Source organism: Canis lupus, chromosome 2, assembly GCF_003254725.2.
Source record: "Canis lupus dingo isolate Sandy chromosome 2, ASM325472v2, whole genome shotgun sequence".
NCBI lineage: Eukaryota > Metazoa > Chordata > Mammalia > Carnivora > Canidae > Canis > Canis lupus.
Window position 1 is genome coordinate 63,708,854 of NC_064244.1, and position 17,035 is coordinate 63,725,888.

The following is a 17,035-nucleotide window of genomic DNA, read 5'->3' on the forward strand; positions in this document are numbered from 1 at the left end:
ATCACGCCCTGGGCTGAAGGCAGGTGCTAAACTGCTGAACCACCCAGGGATCCCCTAATTAAAACATTTTTGACATTAAGCCCAAACTTCTAGTCAACAGCCCCCTGTGGACTGTATATGTAAGTTTGAAAAGACATCCACAATTGAAATAACCCTAACAAGGGCACATTCTACAGACAGTCCTCGCCTTTCCGATGCTGGATTTTCATTTAACTGGCTTTTTAGCATGGGATACACCTGAGGTAGCTTCATAGACAGAATTCAGCTTTTCACAGATTGCCATCATGGTACTGGGCACACCTCCCATGGAGATGTCTCCCAAATCAGACTGCTTCCTCAACAACCCAAACCCACTGCCTAGGCAAGAGCTGTTGCTTGCATAGGGCTGGACCACTATACCTCCATGGTTTCAGTCTTCTATAGTTTTTACTGACCCAACTTCCCCTTCCCATTCCTGCTCATTTTTAGTGTTTTCTTTCTTACCCCTGAGGTGGGAAGGGAAAGCGATGAACTTGCTGTGGTAGATTATACTGTCCAAAAATAACCACAACAGTCTACTTCCCTCACCCCTTGAATTTGGGGGGACTTTGTGACATCAACCAACAGGACACATGAACATGACAGGCTAGGTCATGGAAAGACAACATGACTTGCACCTGACTCACATATATTTGCTCTCTTCTCTTTCTCAACTCTTGCCTTTGGAACTCAGCCACCATGTTATAAGGAAGCCTAGGTCACATGGCGAGGTCACTTGATCTGGTTGACAGCGCCTGTGAACCACCCATCAACATGGGACTGAAGAAGACTTCAGACAGTTCTGGCTTCTTGTTTTCCAGCAGAAGCCCTAGGCTAGAGGTTTCTCAACCCTGCCACTATGGACATTTTGGACCAGACAATTCTTTGGGATCCCCTGTACACTGTAGGATATTTAGCAGCATTCCTGGCTTCTACCCCCTAGGTAACAGTAACAACCCCCAAGTTGTAACAAGAAAAAATGCCTCCAGACATGGCCAAATATGCTGTGGGGGAGGAGGATACGGGGTGTGTGTGTGTGTGTGTGTGTGTGTGTGTGTGTGTAGGGGGCTGCTCCTAGTTGAGAACCCCTAGCCTAAACATTGTGGAGTAGAGACAAACCATCTCCACTGTGCACCGTCTAAATTCCTGACCTATAGAAACCATGAGAAAAACCATTATTGTTGTTTTAAGCCACAAAGTTTAGGGATGGGATAGATACCTTGGCTTTCTGCCCTCTAGTGCCTGGGGCCCTATAATTATTCCAATACCCCTTTTGGGGCTGCCTACCTGAGCATGATGTAGCTTCTGCACACACCTGAATCAAAGCTTATTATATTTTTTTGCCTCTCATGATCATATATACATTATGTACTGAAGTAGGGAATGCCCGTAAATCTTACAGAACAGATACTAGCATAGCCTTAGGATCAGACAGACCTGGGATGGAATCCTGCCTCTGACGTTGTATGACCTCTCCTTCTGGCCTCGGCTCAAACGTCACCTTCTCAGAGAGCCCTTTCCACCGAACCCATCTCCTTTTATTTTCTTCCTAGATGAAATTACATTGTATCTTTGTCTGAGATTGTAAGCTCCATGAGCATCATGATCTTGCCTAGCTCATTTACCCCCATATCCCTTGGACCTAGAATGGTACACGGCGTAGAGTGTTCAAGAAGTATGTGTTAAAGCAATAAGTGCCCCAAAGGAGTTCCTCAAATCAGCTTCCTTATCAGAAAGGTGGGGTAATAATATCTTGCTCATAAAGCCTAGTACCCAAAAGCCACTCAAAAATTGGTGTGAAGTTGTTGCTACTAAAATTCAAAAAGTCACCATCGCTCTAGCAAGTAGGTTATATTTGAATTTGATGAGAACTATTAAGCATAGCCCTAGAAATTCACCAACTGCACATAAACCAACAAAACTATATCATGAAGAAATAACTCAATATGAACTAGAACACATTCAGAAACAATTTTTTTTCTGTCTTGCATTCTTAGAAAAGTAACCATTACCTTAGATTCAAAACCCTAATCTAAACCACGTTACTGTTTTATATTATGTGTAATTCATACTCTACCTAAATTAAGGAAAATATGCGGGTAATTTTTATCGAATTCACATTTCTAGTCATGTATCCAAATCTGGGAAAGAAACTTCAAATTATGCTACCTTTCTGACAAATTCTCAGAAGGTCAACCCATGTGGTATTGTTGAAGAAATTAATATCAACAGAAGTTAAGCAAAAGAAGGTGGGCGAAAATATCTTTCCCCTCAACAACTTTGTACAGCATTTAAGAATTGCTGCACATGTAAAAGCAGGTAGGTAGCCAACTCACAGGTAATCAAACAGCAAATTTTTATTTAAGTGACTTTCTCGGGTTGATTTTCCATATCCTAGAAGAGAACAGGAAACATCCCAGAATGGGTGCTACTATCATTCTAATTGTAATGAAAAGAGCTTTCTACTTCCCCAAATGTGGGAAAACAGGGAACCCTAAATGATTATGGAACCCAAGTAATGGAACAAATGATAGACTGACCCAATCTGAAAACAAAACACTGCTATAATTTTTTTTAAAGATTTTATTTATTTATTCACGAGAGACACAGAGAGAGGCAGAGACATAGGCAGAGGGAGAAGTAGGCTTCCTGCAGGGAGCCCTATGTGGGACTCGATCCTGGGACTCCAGGATCATGCCCTGAGCTGAAGGCAGATGCTCAACCACTGAGCCACCCAGGCATCCCTAAAATTTTCTTGATGTTCTGAAGATTAATGGTCTTTAACAAAGGAGACAAAGGTATTAACATACTGAATGCAAGGACCAGAATCTGATTCACTGACAATGTTCTCTCCTTTTATCTCTGATGTCAGCCACAGGGTGTAAGTATCACAAATTTTGTAACTTTTCACAACTGTACTTTAGCATTAAAAATAAAGCAAGTTAGGCAGAGTTGTATGATCCTCATACACTTAATGTTCAAACATGGTAACAAAAAGTTAGAGAAATTTGACCCCATCTTCCCCAGAAAATTCTCCAGTAACAGTTCACACCATCCACACAAAACCCACAAGATTACGTTATTTAATAAATCTCAATGTTTCAAAGGAACTTTAGCATACCATCTCTCAATATAAGCAATTATCCTTTATCAAAAATTTCAATCTGATAAGAAAAGGTTATGTCAACAATACCTATGAACTTGGAATTTACTTAAAGTGTTTAATTATATTTTCCCACAATTCAGAGACTTTCCATTATTTCTCCAAGGCTAAGCTGGGTATCGTTTTCCTGTGATCTTCCAGGTAATAAATGTGCAAGCATCAGTAACCACAAATAGCTAGCTGAAAGGGGAGAAACATACCCAAGTGTTTTCTGTACAGCAGTGGGACAAAATATGTGAGCTTTACTTCAAGTGAAATGAACTCTAATTGTTGGGGTGGAGATGGAGCTTCTGGTATCTTGACTGGAGCTCCCCACTGAGCAGGAAAATGGCAGTTTGTTCTGCCAGTAGGGCAGACAGAATTCCCTCAGGGTAGGCAGGTCTTGGAAGTAATGATAGGCTAGGCTTGCTCCCCTGGGGGCCTGGCTATGTACAACCCCATTTGGCCCAGTTCCCAGCAGGGAGAGCCCATGTGAAGGGGTGAATGGGAGTGGCCCTGAGCAAGAGTAGCCCTCCTCGTCCTCTACCATGGGATATTGGGCTGTGCTGGTGGGAGCCAGAATGTCAGCAAAAGTCAGATAGAACATCTTCTTTCCCATGTCCCCTGCCCCCCATGCCATCCAGATCTCTGCCTGGTTTATATGGCTGGGGGACCAATGAAAAGATAGTTATCAGGCCAGCTCACACCAAGTCAGCTCTGTAGCCAAAGCGTGCCCAGTCTTGCCTGTATCCTGTCTTAGGTGTGGCTGGGCACAGTCTTCTCATGATCACACCAGCTAAAGAATGCACAGCCTGAGATCAATGGAAAACTACATCTGCTGACAAATGCTAGAAGGTCAGTAGAGACAGAATAACTATGTATGGGCGTCTGAATCTTTACTTAATTTTTAAAAACTGACCTAGAACTTTTTTTTTTTAAGAATCTCAGTATTCGGGATCCCTGGGTGGCGCAGCGGTTTAGCGCCTGCCTTTGGCCCAGGGTGCGATCCTGGAGACCCAGGATCGAATCCCACGTCGGGCTCCCAGTGCATGGAGCCTGCTTCTCCCTCTGCCTATGTCTCTGCCTCTCTCTCTCTCTCTCTCTCTGTGTGACTATCATAAATAAATAAAAAAATTAAAAAAAAAAAAAAAAGAATCTCAGTATTCTGACTGACTTATTTATTTGAGAGAAAGAGAGACAGAGAAAGCACAAGCAGTGGGTAGAGAAGCAGGCTCCCCACTGAGCAGGGAGCCTGACATGGGGGCTCCATCCCAGGACACTGGGATCAGGACCCGAACAAAGGTAGATGCTTAATCTACTGAGCCACCCAGGCACCCCTGATCTAGAACTTCTAAAACATGCACTATTAAATGCACAGCACCTTGTATTAACTTGATAGAGTGCAAAGTAGGGGCTCCTGGGTGCTCTGCTCAGCAGTGAGCCTGCATCTCCTTCTCCCTCTGCCCCTCCCCCCTGCTCAAGCTCACACTCTCAAATAAATAAAATCTTAAAAAAAAAAAAAGATTTCTAGAAGAACTAGGGAGTGGGGCAGCTGGCTGACTGGCTCAGATGGAGGAGCATGTGACTCTTAATCTCAGGGTCACTGAGTCTGAGCCCCACACTGGGTGTAGAGATTACTTAAAAACAAAAAAACTTAAAAAAAAAAACTGGGGAGGAACTCTTAAATGAATATCTATATAAAAGCTTATATTTAGTCAAAAATGGCCATATTTTGATCTTTTAAGAGTTTCAACTTTTTTTTTTTAGTTTTATTTATGTAAGTAATCTCTACTTCCAATGTGGGGCTCAAACTCATGACCCTGAGATCAAGAGTCACATACTCCTCCATCTGAGCCAGCCAGGTGTCAACTTAAGAGCTTCAACTCTTGACTTAATGTTGTATCTGAGAAGAGGATAAGTTTAATAAATAGTTTACAATGAGGTATATGAATACTACACTGAATGTAACACAGTTAAGTTATAGCCTATTTGGTGGTTAAATTTTAAAATTAGTGCAGAAAGCAAATATTAAATATCTTCAAATTTACCCTCAAAAACTCCCTAGACACTCTGAAATTGGGGAGCTGAGAGCAACCAATTCTTATCTCTCAATTACCCTCGATGCAGACATGCAATGCTGGGACGTAATGTGGAGAATTCTCTTTTACTACATAAAATACTATTTTTCCCCTCCCTCTCAGTTTTTCTTCTTTAGTTTGGTTTGAATTGCTATAGTTTGATGTGGCCAAGTCAAATGAGATTCTATTACCACAAACTATGAGAATCTGTTAGAGTAGCACTCATTAACACTTGTACAGCCAGGCCATTTAGAAAGAATAGTTACCTATGTATGCTATCTCTCTAGGTTTCTGTGTACAAATGAAAGTAATTCATATTAGAGAGATCGTGGTAACACCTTTTACCAAGCAAAGGTGTTTAAAGAAAGAAACATATTAGGAAAAAGCAGAGTACAGTACTCTGTCTAGCAGTCTACAATTTGACTTAAGAACACACATACAGGGATGCCTGGGTGGCTCAATCGGCTAAGTGTCTTGCCTTCAGCTCAGGTCATGACCCAGGGTCCTGGGATTAAGTCTCGCATCAGCCTCCCTGTTCTACAGGGAACCTGCCTGCACCTCCCTCTCCCTTTGTCTCACATGAATAAATAAATAAAATCTTAAAAAAAAAAAAACAAAAAAAAACTCAGGGACGCCTGGGTGGCTCAGCCGTTGAGCCTCTGCCTTCGGCTCAGGGTGTGATCCTGGAGTCCCAGGATTGAGTACCGCATCCGGCTCCCTGCATGGAGCCTGTTTCTCCCTCTGCCTATGTCTCTGCCTCTCTCTCTCTGTGTCTCTCATGGATAAATAAATAAAATCTTAAAAAAAAACAAAACTCAGATACATATTTTTATATAGAGAATCTCTCTGGAAGAACATGCAAGAAACTGGTAACAGTGACTGACTCTGGGAGAGAACTGGATGGTATGAGAAAAAGGAGAGAGGCTTTCTGCTTTACATCCTCTAATAACTTGTGAATTCTGTAATACATCTATGGATTATCCAAATGTAAATCAAATAGTTTTATTTTAAGAAGCAAAAGACTAGAGAATTAACCAAATATCTAATATTTATGATATTATGATATTTGTGATTCAGCCTTATTGGCCTGACATAATGCAATTTTAATAAAAAATAAAAGTATAGCCCATAAACTACCTTACATATATTGTTTGGACTCTATGCCACTGGCAACTATAAATATGACTCTTCCTGCTTGGGAAAGGTTTCTGCAGGTTGGATGACAAACACGGCAAAATGCCAAAGTCCAAGTTCCTGGGCCTTCAAAATTCTGCTTGATCCAAATAGTCTTTCACAATGAGTCCTAAATATTTACCTGGCTGAGAAAAAAGCAGCTGTGACAGATGTTGTGCAAGTGTCTGAAGGGCTGCAGGGCCCCCAAGATGGTCCACATCCAGGAGGGAGACAAGACTCTGGAGACACACGAGGGCTCTGCACTGAATAGTGTTCATTCTGGAAAGGAAGTGGAAAGAATGCGATGTTTCTCTAACAGTATTCCAACAGAATTCAGTATTTGTTTTTAACCTAAGCTTTGGGCTCTGACTGGAAATACCTGTACGCAGGTGTATGGCTATAACAAAGAATCTTAAGGTAAACTGATTATCTCCCTAATCAAATTGCTTGAGCACTCAGGGCCTGAGGCACAACTCACTTATGAGTCATAAGGAATCTGCTTCAGAAAAATTTTTACGCATGGCAGCATTGGCAAAACGACTTTGAGTTGTGAAATAGGACACACATAAAGTGCTCAAAGCATATACAGAATTTAACAGTTTATAAAGCAAACATGGCGCCCCTAGAAAATAAACACTGCTAAAAAAAAAAATCATAAACACTGCTCAGCACCCTCGCAGTACACATACCCCTTCCCTGTCTCGTCCTGCCTCTCTGACCCCTAAAGGCTACCACTATCCTGACTTTTATGGTAAACATTTCCCTGTTCTTTATAGGTTTACCACCTAGTATGTGTCCTGAAACAAAATACTGCTGCCAGTTACTGAACTCTGTAAAAAAGGAATCTCAGTGTATATATTCTTTTGTACACCTTGCTTTCTTTTTCTTGTCAACCTTCTAGTTCAGGTTGTTTTTGTTTGTTTTTACTGCTTTTAGGTATTCTACTGTGTGATTACGTCAAAATTTACCTTTCCATTCTGCCACTGATGGGCACTGAAGTTGTTTCCAGGTTGGGACAACTGGAAACACACTGCTATGCACATTCTCATGGCTTAGAGCTTATAGGCACACATTTTTCTAGGGAATATACACAGGAATAGAACTCTTGGATCTGGGGGGAGTCAGTATCTTTTAGTTAGTGGTCCATCATTTCATGTAATAACATAATGACAAACAGTTTTGAAAACAGAAAAGTTCTTACTTTCTAACCAAAGATTTCCAAGTGGGACTCCTAGAACATAAGTCAACTGCAGTGCTGTTTGGAAAGGCAGTTTTCTCAAAAATCTAGATTTAAGAAAGGCAGTAAAGCAAAGGTTAAAAGAGTAGCGTCGTTTTCTACATGATCCCTTTATCAAGTCCCAACATATTACCTCTCAATGAAATGGTTAGGCTTGGGAAGGATCTACTTTTCAGCATACTCCCACTACTGTTAGTTCTAACTTGTTGTTTACCAATTACCTACAGTCTGGAAGTGAGAGTAAATCTCTTTTGCATACATGGCGAATAGTTCTCTTAAGCCCTTCCCATGCTCCAGTATGAGGCTAGACTTGAAACAGACTACCTTCTTTGGGATGAGGTAGTTGGTGAAAGCAGTGTGAACCTCATGGGAGAGGCAGAGGGGAGACAGCAGCTGCCCACCGCACTCACTGAAGGAATTCTCCATAAATGCATCGCTCTCATCACTGCTAGAAAGCTCTTCCCACTCATCATCGGAGGGATCTGGGAAGAGTGCAAACCACATATAACTGAATATTTTTAAAAATCCTCATGGAAGCTCCCCTTTCAGCCCAGGGGGAGAATGTCTAAACGTAAACGTAAACTGGTCACAAACCTTCACTGCAGCACATGTTGACAATAATTTCCAGAGCAGTCTGCTGAGCCGTCAATAATGCTATGCTCTCTCTCAGTTCCTTGTCAGTGGGCTAAAAAATAAATAAATCAATAAATCAAACAACCAACTATCAATGTTTGGGAAAATATTATCACATGAATGTCCTTAGAGCCTACTACATGATTTTTACCCTTGGAATAGAGTGCATGGGGGATGGGGTAGCCAGAAGAAAAGTCATAATGTGTTGAAGTACAAACAAGCATTATGACTCCTCTTGGCACTGTGCAGCAGGCCACTCTTAACTGGGCTTCTATCTATCTACACGGTTATCCTCTAAGCGTTGCATAGTTAGCTGGGGAGAAGAGATAAATACTCAGGAATTGTGAACTGAAATTACCCTGAAACTTAATCTAATTTGTTAAGAAGTAGCTCAGCACACTAAGATTAAAACAAGAGCTCATTTCAGAGACTAGGCACTTATACACAACACTAACTTTTTTTTTTTTAATATTTTATTTATTTATTCATGACAGAGAGAGAAAGGCAGAGACACAGGCAGAGGGAGAAGCAGGCTCCATGCAGGGAGCCCGATGTGGGACTCGATCCCGGGTCTCCAGTATCACACCCCGGGGCTGAAGACGGCACTAAACCACTGGGCCACCGGGGCTGCTCTAACACTAACTTTTAGATGCTTAGACATCTTCTTGGAAAAGACTGCATTAACAAGAACTACTAACAAGCCCTTATATGACTAACAAGGCTTGGCTAAGGTGTAGACAGGCTTGCTTCCTGGCTTTCTCTGAAGCCAGCAATAAACCATTTATTTGGGCACCTGGGTGGCTCGGTGATTGAGCGTCTGCCTCTGGCTCAGGTCGTGATCCCAGGGTCCTGGGATCAAGTGCTGCATCAGGATCCCTGTGGGAAACCTGCTTCTCCCTCTGCCTGTGTCTCTGCCTTTCTATGTGTGTGTCTATCATAAGTAAATAAGTAAAATCTTTTTAAAAATTAAAAATTAAAAAACATTTATGTAAGACTGAAAAAAGGGGGAAACACCTGGGTGGCTAGCCAGTTAAGCATCTGCCTTGGGCCCAGGTCATGATCCCAGGGTCCTGGGATCCAGCCCTGCACCGGGCTCCCTACTTAGCGGGAGCTTGCTTCTCCCTCTCCAACTGTTTGTGCTCTGTCAAATAAATATATTAAATCTTAAAAATAAAATAAAATAAAATAAAAATAAACTGAAGAAAGGGGAGAACTTTCTTCTGGAACATTCCATATTAATTATGGGAATAATTAATGTGAACTTCTCAATTACTAGTCTTAAAAAGGGTTGTAGAAATTTATGTGACCTTAACTCTTAAATTACCTATGAAAAGTGAAATAGCTACATTGATATTCAGATAGTGTATAGGCTTAAAAAAAGTATCTTTTAGGGATCCCTGGGTGGCGCAGCAGTTTGGCGCCTGCCTTTGGCCCAGGGCACGATCCTGGAGACCCAGGATCGAATCCCACGTCGGGCTCCCAGTGCATGGAGCCTGCTTCTCCCTCTGCCTATGTCTCTGCCTCTCTCTCTCTCTCTCTCTGTGACTATCATAAATAAATAAATAAATATTTTTTTTTAAAAAGTATCTTTTATTGTTTGAATGTTTCTGTCTCAACAGGCTTCTAATTGTCCTTTTAATGCATGTGAAATATTAATTAATATTATTATTATTAGTGTATTAATCCATTAAATACACTAATTTGGAATATTTCAGATTACTTGGATATCTCATTTCCTCAGATTTACTGGGTCAAAGAAACGTCTGAAGATCCTGGGATGTGTCCCTATTTTCCTTTCCAGAATGTTCACGCTGATCTATAATCCTCTAGCAACTTCTTGTGCAACAATCTGACTCCCATTTTGAACCATGTTCAAATTATTATTTTTAAAGGTTTTTTTAATTTACTCATGAGACACACACAGAGACCTAGGCAGAGGGAGAAGCAGGCTTCATGCAGGGAGCCTGATGTGGGACTCGATCCCAGGACTCCAGGATCACACCCTGAGCCAAAAGGCAAACGCTTAAACGCTGAGCCACCCAGCGGTTGTGTGTTCAAAATTATTAAAAAATAATAAATAGGGGCACCTGGTTAGCTAAGTTGGTAGAGTATGTGACTCTTGATTTCAAGATTGTGAGTTCAAGGTCCAAGCTGGATGCAGAAATTACTTAAGATCAATAGCAATGATAAAATAATAAAAATAAATTTAAAATAAAATCATTACTAAAAGATAATTATTTTTGATAAGATGTATTTTAAAGCAAAGTGTTCATTTAAAAGATGTAGCTTGAGGGGCATCTGGGTACCTCAGTTGGTGAGGCATCTGCTAAGGGTCCTGGGATTGAGCCCTGCCTGCATTGGGCTCCCTGCTTAGCTGGGAGTCTGCTTCTCCCTCTTCCTCTGCCATTCCACCTGCCTGTGCTCTCCCCTTTCTTAAAAAAAAAAAAAAAAAAAAAAGATGTAGCTTAGGAATCCCTGAATTTTTTTTTTAATGCTGGAAAGAACATATATAAAAATTATTCCTATCTGCTTTGTGTATGATATTCAAGAAAACATTTACTAGAGTTGACTCAAAGCTAAATAAAGACAAGCTCTTGTGGAGTTCTCATCCTCTTGAGATATATGAAAACCTGGCTCAGAAGAACCCTGAAATTAAGTTCTACTTCTTTAAAGAACTCTCCTGCTCAGAACTGTTCTGCTTCTTATTGTCATCAAACAATCATAAAGAACCAATCTCGATGAAATATTATGACATCTGAGATTTGCTTCAAACTATTCAGCACTGAGAGGGGAGAGGAGGAGGGGAAAGAGACAAAATAAAACAGACTATGATTTGATCACTGATAACTGTGGAAGCTGGGTGAGTGACTCCTCTTCTGCATATGTTAAAATAACAACCTGGATTGGTTCTTTCTTTTACATATTTGTGATTATACCTTCTTAAGTAATGCAATTAAAGGTTTTGATTCCAAAGGCCTCCTGCACCAGCCCTTGGGCAGTGGGAAAGACCAGAGCCTTCCATTACATTTGTATTCTGGGCACATACCAGCATGATGTCCAGCACCCTACTGGCACTTAAACATTGGCTGACTGACCCGCATGTTAATCAATCCGATCTACTCAGCTATGCTAACAGACTTTAAAAAGCAAGCTTTTGTTATGAGAAAATGCTGCATTTTATAAGCACCAATGTTCTATTTTTAAATAATATGAAGGAAAGTAAATGCTTGAACGGTTAATGATCAGTACTTTTTGCCCATGCCACCTCATCTTGCAGTCCTCACCTTCTCCCTGGAAAGCAAGGCTGAAGAGGGGGCGGAAATCAAAAGTGCCACTCTCCCCCTCCCCACAAGGGATTTCAGATACTTCAGAGTTCCCGAACAGCCCAACTGCGCTCTCCAGTTCCACCGATGGGAAATCGGCACAAACACTGTACACATCAATTAATTGGGACAATCCGTGCCATGCCACCGCCACAGGGCCTCCAAGCCCTAATCCGTCACATCCTGCCTTTCCCTGGGGGGGAAACCACGTCTGTCCCAGATCTGTAACTTACCCTTCCCGTAACAACTGCAGAGAAAATATTGCTAGGGTTCTTCAGAAATACCCCTTTGGGAGGATAAGGCTCACAGCTCTGCCTTTGCCTACCTTGTCTTACTGATTTTCAATTCTACTCAGACTACAGAACAAGGACTAAATTTGGAGTTCAAACATGCCTGCCCACACCAAAAGGGGTGCTACAATTCTGAAGCAACTTTGACTTGCAAGCAACTCAAGGATGAGGCAGCCTCTTCATCTTTACATGCACCCGCCAGACTCAACATGATGCTATGCACCTAAGGGCTATCTATCCACGGAGGCTTGGAAAACACTTCTAACTACAACATTTTGATTTCATTAAAATACCACCAATTCATGCTTTACAAGACTTTGTGAATCCAGGAAAGAAGGACACCGTTATGTCTATTTTCAGGTATATTCCATTTAAAGAATTCTTATATTGGGCATAAACTTGTCAAAACTCTGACCGAAGACAGCTGTCAGGTTCAGTTCACCATATGTGGGTCTGGAGAGAACCTGGAACCGCAGAAGGCCTGAGAGGAAAGGACCAGTACTCCTCCAAGTCAGACTCCGTCATCTCTCTTCCAAAAGATGTCAACAACCTAACCCATCTCTCTGCCACTAGACCACCTAATGACAGTAACCTGCTTTCACCACACTGTTCCTATACCATCCTTCAAGGCAGCTAGTTGTTCTGTCCACAAAGCCTTCTCAGACAATCTTTCCTTCTCCTCTCCCATCAGGGCTATCCAGCCAGCGTGCCTCTCTATGCAAACCACTCCCTCAGAAATCTGTGCACAGCCCTACCCTGCTCTTAGCAAAAGCATTGTAACATGTCCTAATTATGTGTCTGTCCTCCTAAGACAGATAAGGTCCCTGAAGACAAGAAAAATGTCTTAATCATCTTCTCGTGTCAGCATTCAGCACAGTGCCTGGCACACAGCAGAAACACAGAAAATGTGCATCTGAATGAATAGAGCCAAGTCGCTGTCCTCCTGTCTTCCCAACTGCTTGCGCTCCTCCTTGGGGGGAACATTTTCCCAAAGTATGGCTCCATCTCTGCTGACCTGCTCTGCTAAAATGTTCCCTTCCCTGCACCTGAGCTTGCTCTTTTACACCAACACGAGTGTGTCAGTGACCCCTAAAACCACCAATTCTCACAAGCACCCAACCTTCTCTGCTCAGCAGCAGTGGGCTAATGAGGGCTGAGCTTGCTATTTTGATAAGGATAAACATTAACATAAAAGAGACAAGAATGCAAAATAAAAACTCCTTCAGTATGAAGACAATCTGGTGGAGAGTGTGTAAATGAAGAGGGGGAGACATAGGAGTTAGGAAGATGACTGAATGGTTCTCAAGTGTCACAAAAGTAGTGGTCTCTCCCCTCTTGGAAATCTTCCGTGGAAAAGTCTCATTTTAGACAAGAGATGTTTGCTCCCCCTTTGGGAATAGATTTCTAACATTGCAAAGAGAGCCAATGGGGAAACATGATGGATTGTTACTGAAATTCACTTTATAATTAACTGTACTGTGACAGTGTTGTACAAAGCTTAGGATACTTATTGGAAGAAAATAGCTATATTAATCAAGGCTTGCAAGCATCAATCTGACTTACTGGAAGCAAATCTGAAATGAAGGTTTTCCTTCTGACTTTTCTTTTGTGCGGAATCTCTTCCATTTCATCATCTTCCATCAAAGCGTCATGGTTGGCGCTCCCTAGTATGTCCTCTGTCTCTGCAGCGGCTTCTAACCTCTGCTTTTCGGCCTCCTGCATTCGGATTACTATCTCACCAGCATCCAGGTCCAGAACTTCAGACAAGATCTTCAGTATGGCATTTATGATTTCTGCCTGACTCTTGGATGGAATAATGTCCTTTAGGTTCCAAATTGTGCCTGAGGGGAAAATGCACATAAGCACAAAGGACTTGCCTGTGAAAGCTTGTATTAAATACAGTTTCTGCAAGATTGGTTCTTTTAAGCTCAGGTGTAATTTCAAAAAAAGAAATCCCAAACCCTCTGCCTGTGTTCAGTTTTTATTAAATGTCAAAAAGAAAGAAAGAAAGGAAGAAATAAAGAAAAAGAGAAAGAAAGCAAGCTTTGCACAGAGGCAGCTCCCTTTATTACAGTCCTGCATAATCATCTCTCTTCCTTGACACACAATGCCTCTCGTACACACCGCACAGCAACAGACAGAGAGAATACTGATCAACTTTCACATGAAATGACAAATGAAGTTGCCTCATTCTTTCATTTTAACCTGAGCTGCCCTCTAGGCAGTTTCTTATATTCCAAGAGAGGAATGAAATGCACTAAATTTCCAAGGTCTCATGGACAAACCAAAGAGTAGGTTCTTGGTTTTTTGCTAACTTATCAAAAGAGAATAGAAGCTACTATTAAGTAAACAGACAGATGAAAACAACAACAAAAAAGCCACTGTAAAATAAAAATATATCCTGGATATGAACTCAAAAGAATTGAAAGCAGGGACTTAAACAGATATGTGTACACCCATAATCACAGCAGCATTACTCAATAGCCACTGACCCAAGTTCCCATCTGCTAATGAATGGTTAAATAAAATGTGACACATACATATAGGGGAATATTATTCAGCCCTTAAAAAGGAAGGAAATTCTGACACACCCTACAACATGGATGGACAACTCTGAGGACATTATACTAAATGAATTAGAGTTGGTAGAGCATACAACTCCTGATCTTGAGGTTGTGAGTTTGAGTCCCACGTTGGGTGTAGAGCTTACTTAAAAACAAAAGTTTAAAAATAATAAAACAACTGAAATTAGCCAGTTACAAAAAGAAAAACACTATATAATTCTACTCATATGAAGCACCTAAAATAGTCAAATTCATAGAGACAGAAAGTAGGGGTGTGAGGAGGGGAAATGGAGAATTATTCAACGTGTGCAGAGTTCCACTTCTGCAAGATGAAGAGTCCTGGAGATTGGTTGCACAACAACATGAATGTACTTAACATTACTGTATGCTCAAAAATGGTCAAGATGGTAAAGTCTATGGTACATGTATTTCATGTATTTCACTACTTTAAAAATCAACAGCACTCAAAACCTTACCTCTGCAAGGGCAAGAGGAAGATATATACAGAAAAAATATAAATTACCCACTACTCAACAGATCACCAGGTTATTTCTTATCTTTACATCTAGGAGATATAAATCCCAAGGAGAGTGGGATGCCTGGGTGGCTCGGCAATTGAGCATCTGCCTTCAGCTCAGGGTGTGATCCTGGAGTTCCGGGATCAAGTCCCACATCGGGCTCCCTGCATGGAGCCTGCTTCTCCTTCTATGTCTCTGCCTCTCTCTCTGGGTGTCTCACATGAATAAATAAATAAAACCTTAAAAAAAAAAAGTGAGTGGTCATGTCTTAGATGCCCAGAGTCCATTTCTGAACTCACTGGTTCAGAAGCAAGAGAGGATCTTGAGAATAGCACTTCTTTATCTGTTGACAGTAACTTGTTAAATTGAAGAGAAACCTATTCTAGAAGGCTCCACAACTATGCATAACCTCTTTTTTTTTTTAAGATTTTATTTATTTATTCATGAGAGACACACACAGAGAGAGAGAGAAAGAGGCAGAGACGCAGGCAGAGGGAGAAGCAGGCTCCATGCAGGGAGCCTGATGCAGGATTCGATACCAGGTCTCCAGGATCAGGCCCTGGGCTGAAGGCAGTGCTAAACCGCTGAGCCATCAGGGCTGCCCTGCATAACCTCTTGAATTAAGGATCTCCACATAAATATTACAACTTTCAGTACAGATATAAGCACAGAAGGTCCTGATGTGGTGAAAATGAATGAATGATTGAATTTTGGAATCCATCTCTACCCATTACAAATTACTAAAAAAGCACACTATGGCCTATAGCTAAATTTTACCTGCCACTAATGTCTTTAATAGAATGTAGTCCATGGAAGTGACAGGAGAAAGCATTGCTGATTCCAGTACATGCAATGCTGGGGCACTGAAAGATTTCAGCAGCTCTGGGTTATCTTCAGTCACTGTCTGCAAACAATATGCTATAAAGATAAAAATTAAGACACAAATGAATTCTGCTAGGATAATTTACAACAATTTAACTCATCAGAAAACATTTGCAACTTTTTAAAAATTTTGTATTCAAATTCAATTTAGTTAAAATATACTGTATTATTAATTTCAGTGGTAGAATTTAGTGATTCATCAGCTGCATATAGTATTCAACCCAGGCAGGGCTCATTCCACCACGTACCCTCCTTAATGCCCATCACCCAATTACCTCATCCTCCACACCCACTGTCCCTCCAGCAACTCTGTTTGTTCCCTACAGTAAATAGTCTTTAATGGTTTGCCTCCCTCTCTGTTTTTATCTTATTTTTTCTTTCCCTTCCTCTATGCTCATCTGTTTTTTTTCTTAAATTCCACTTATGAATAAGATCATATAGTACCTGTCTTTCTCTGACTGACTTATTTCACTTAGCATGATACCCTCTAGTTCCAACTAAACATTTGTATGTTTATAACTTCTTCAGACACAGGTGGCTTTTGTAAAATAGGTATGTTTTACTTAAAGGACGGTACATGCAAATGTGGCTCCTCAGACTATCAGTGTAATGAAAGATTTTTTTCTTTTCTTTTTAATTTCTAATTCTTTACAGAATTATTCTTTTACAAAATACAACTTAAAAGGCTCTTAGATGTTGTGACAATGTGGAATTACTAATGAACATTTATAAAGGTTTCTCCTCAATTTCTGTATGTATCAGGGACTAGTAACAAAGAGTCTGGGGGCCAAAGGCCAGCACAGGGACAACACTTAGCAGGCTTGGGTACATTCTGGCTTCCTTTAAATTCAGTATGATCTTAAAAGTTAGGGCTATTTCTGGTGAAGCAGTATTCCTTTAAGAAAAAAAAGTATTTTACATAAAACTATGAGTAAATGAAGAGATGGCTATGATCTCTTCAGTGCTTAGCTCCTTCCTTGCATTAAAACAAGACCATGGATTACACTTTGCAGATCAGAAATAACTAACTGAAAGTATCAAAACAACTGGTATTGCCTTACAACTTTGACAGAAAAATCTCTAAAACACAAGAGGAACCAAGCCCAAATGTGTTTTTCTTAGTGTATTCCAAACAAATCCATTTCTTTCCAGTCTCAAAATTTCACAGCTGATCCAT

At 40.9% G+C, this 17,035-nt stretch overlaps 1 protein-coding gene and 1 long non-coding RNA gene across 3 annotated transcripts in view; one reads left to right on the forward strand and one right to left on the reverse strand.

Moving 5' to 3' along the window:
* Positions 1–17,035, reverse strand: part of HEATR3 (HEAT repeat containing 3) — a 52,120-nt gene that overhangs the window by 26,170 nt on the left and 8,915 nt on the right. For both annotated transcript variants that reach the window (XM_049104647.1, XM_025447293.3), the window contains exons 6-11: positions 15,754–15,894; positions 13,458–13,735; positions 8,243–8,333; positions 7,973–8,130; positions 7,613–7,695; positions 6,554–6,690 (exon numbers count right to left, since the gene is read on the reverse strand). In XM_049104647.1, the coding sequence (XP_048960604.1) occupies positions 6,554–6,690; positions 7,613–7,695; positions 7,973–8,130; positions 8,243–8,333; positions 13,458–13,735; positions 15,754–15,894 (888 nt within the window). The remainder of the gene's footprint in view (positions 1–6,553; positions 6,691–7,612; positions 7,696–7,972; positions 8,131–8,242; positions 8,334–13,457; positions 13,736–15,753; positions 15,895–17,035) is intronic.
* Positions 11,003–14,435, forward strand: LOC118354137 (uncharacterized). The gene is made up of 2 exons (XR_004814149.1): positions 11,003–11,141; positions 11,960–14,435. It is a non-coding gene; the product is annotated as an uncharacterized LOC118354137 (long non-coding RNA).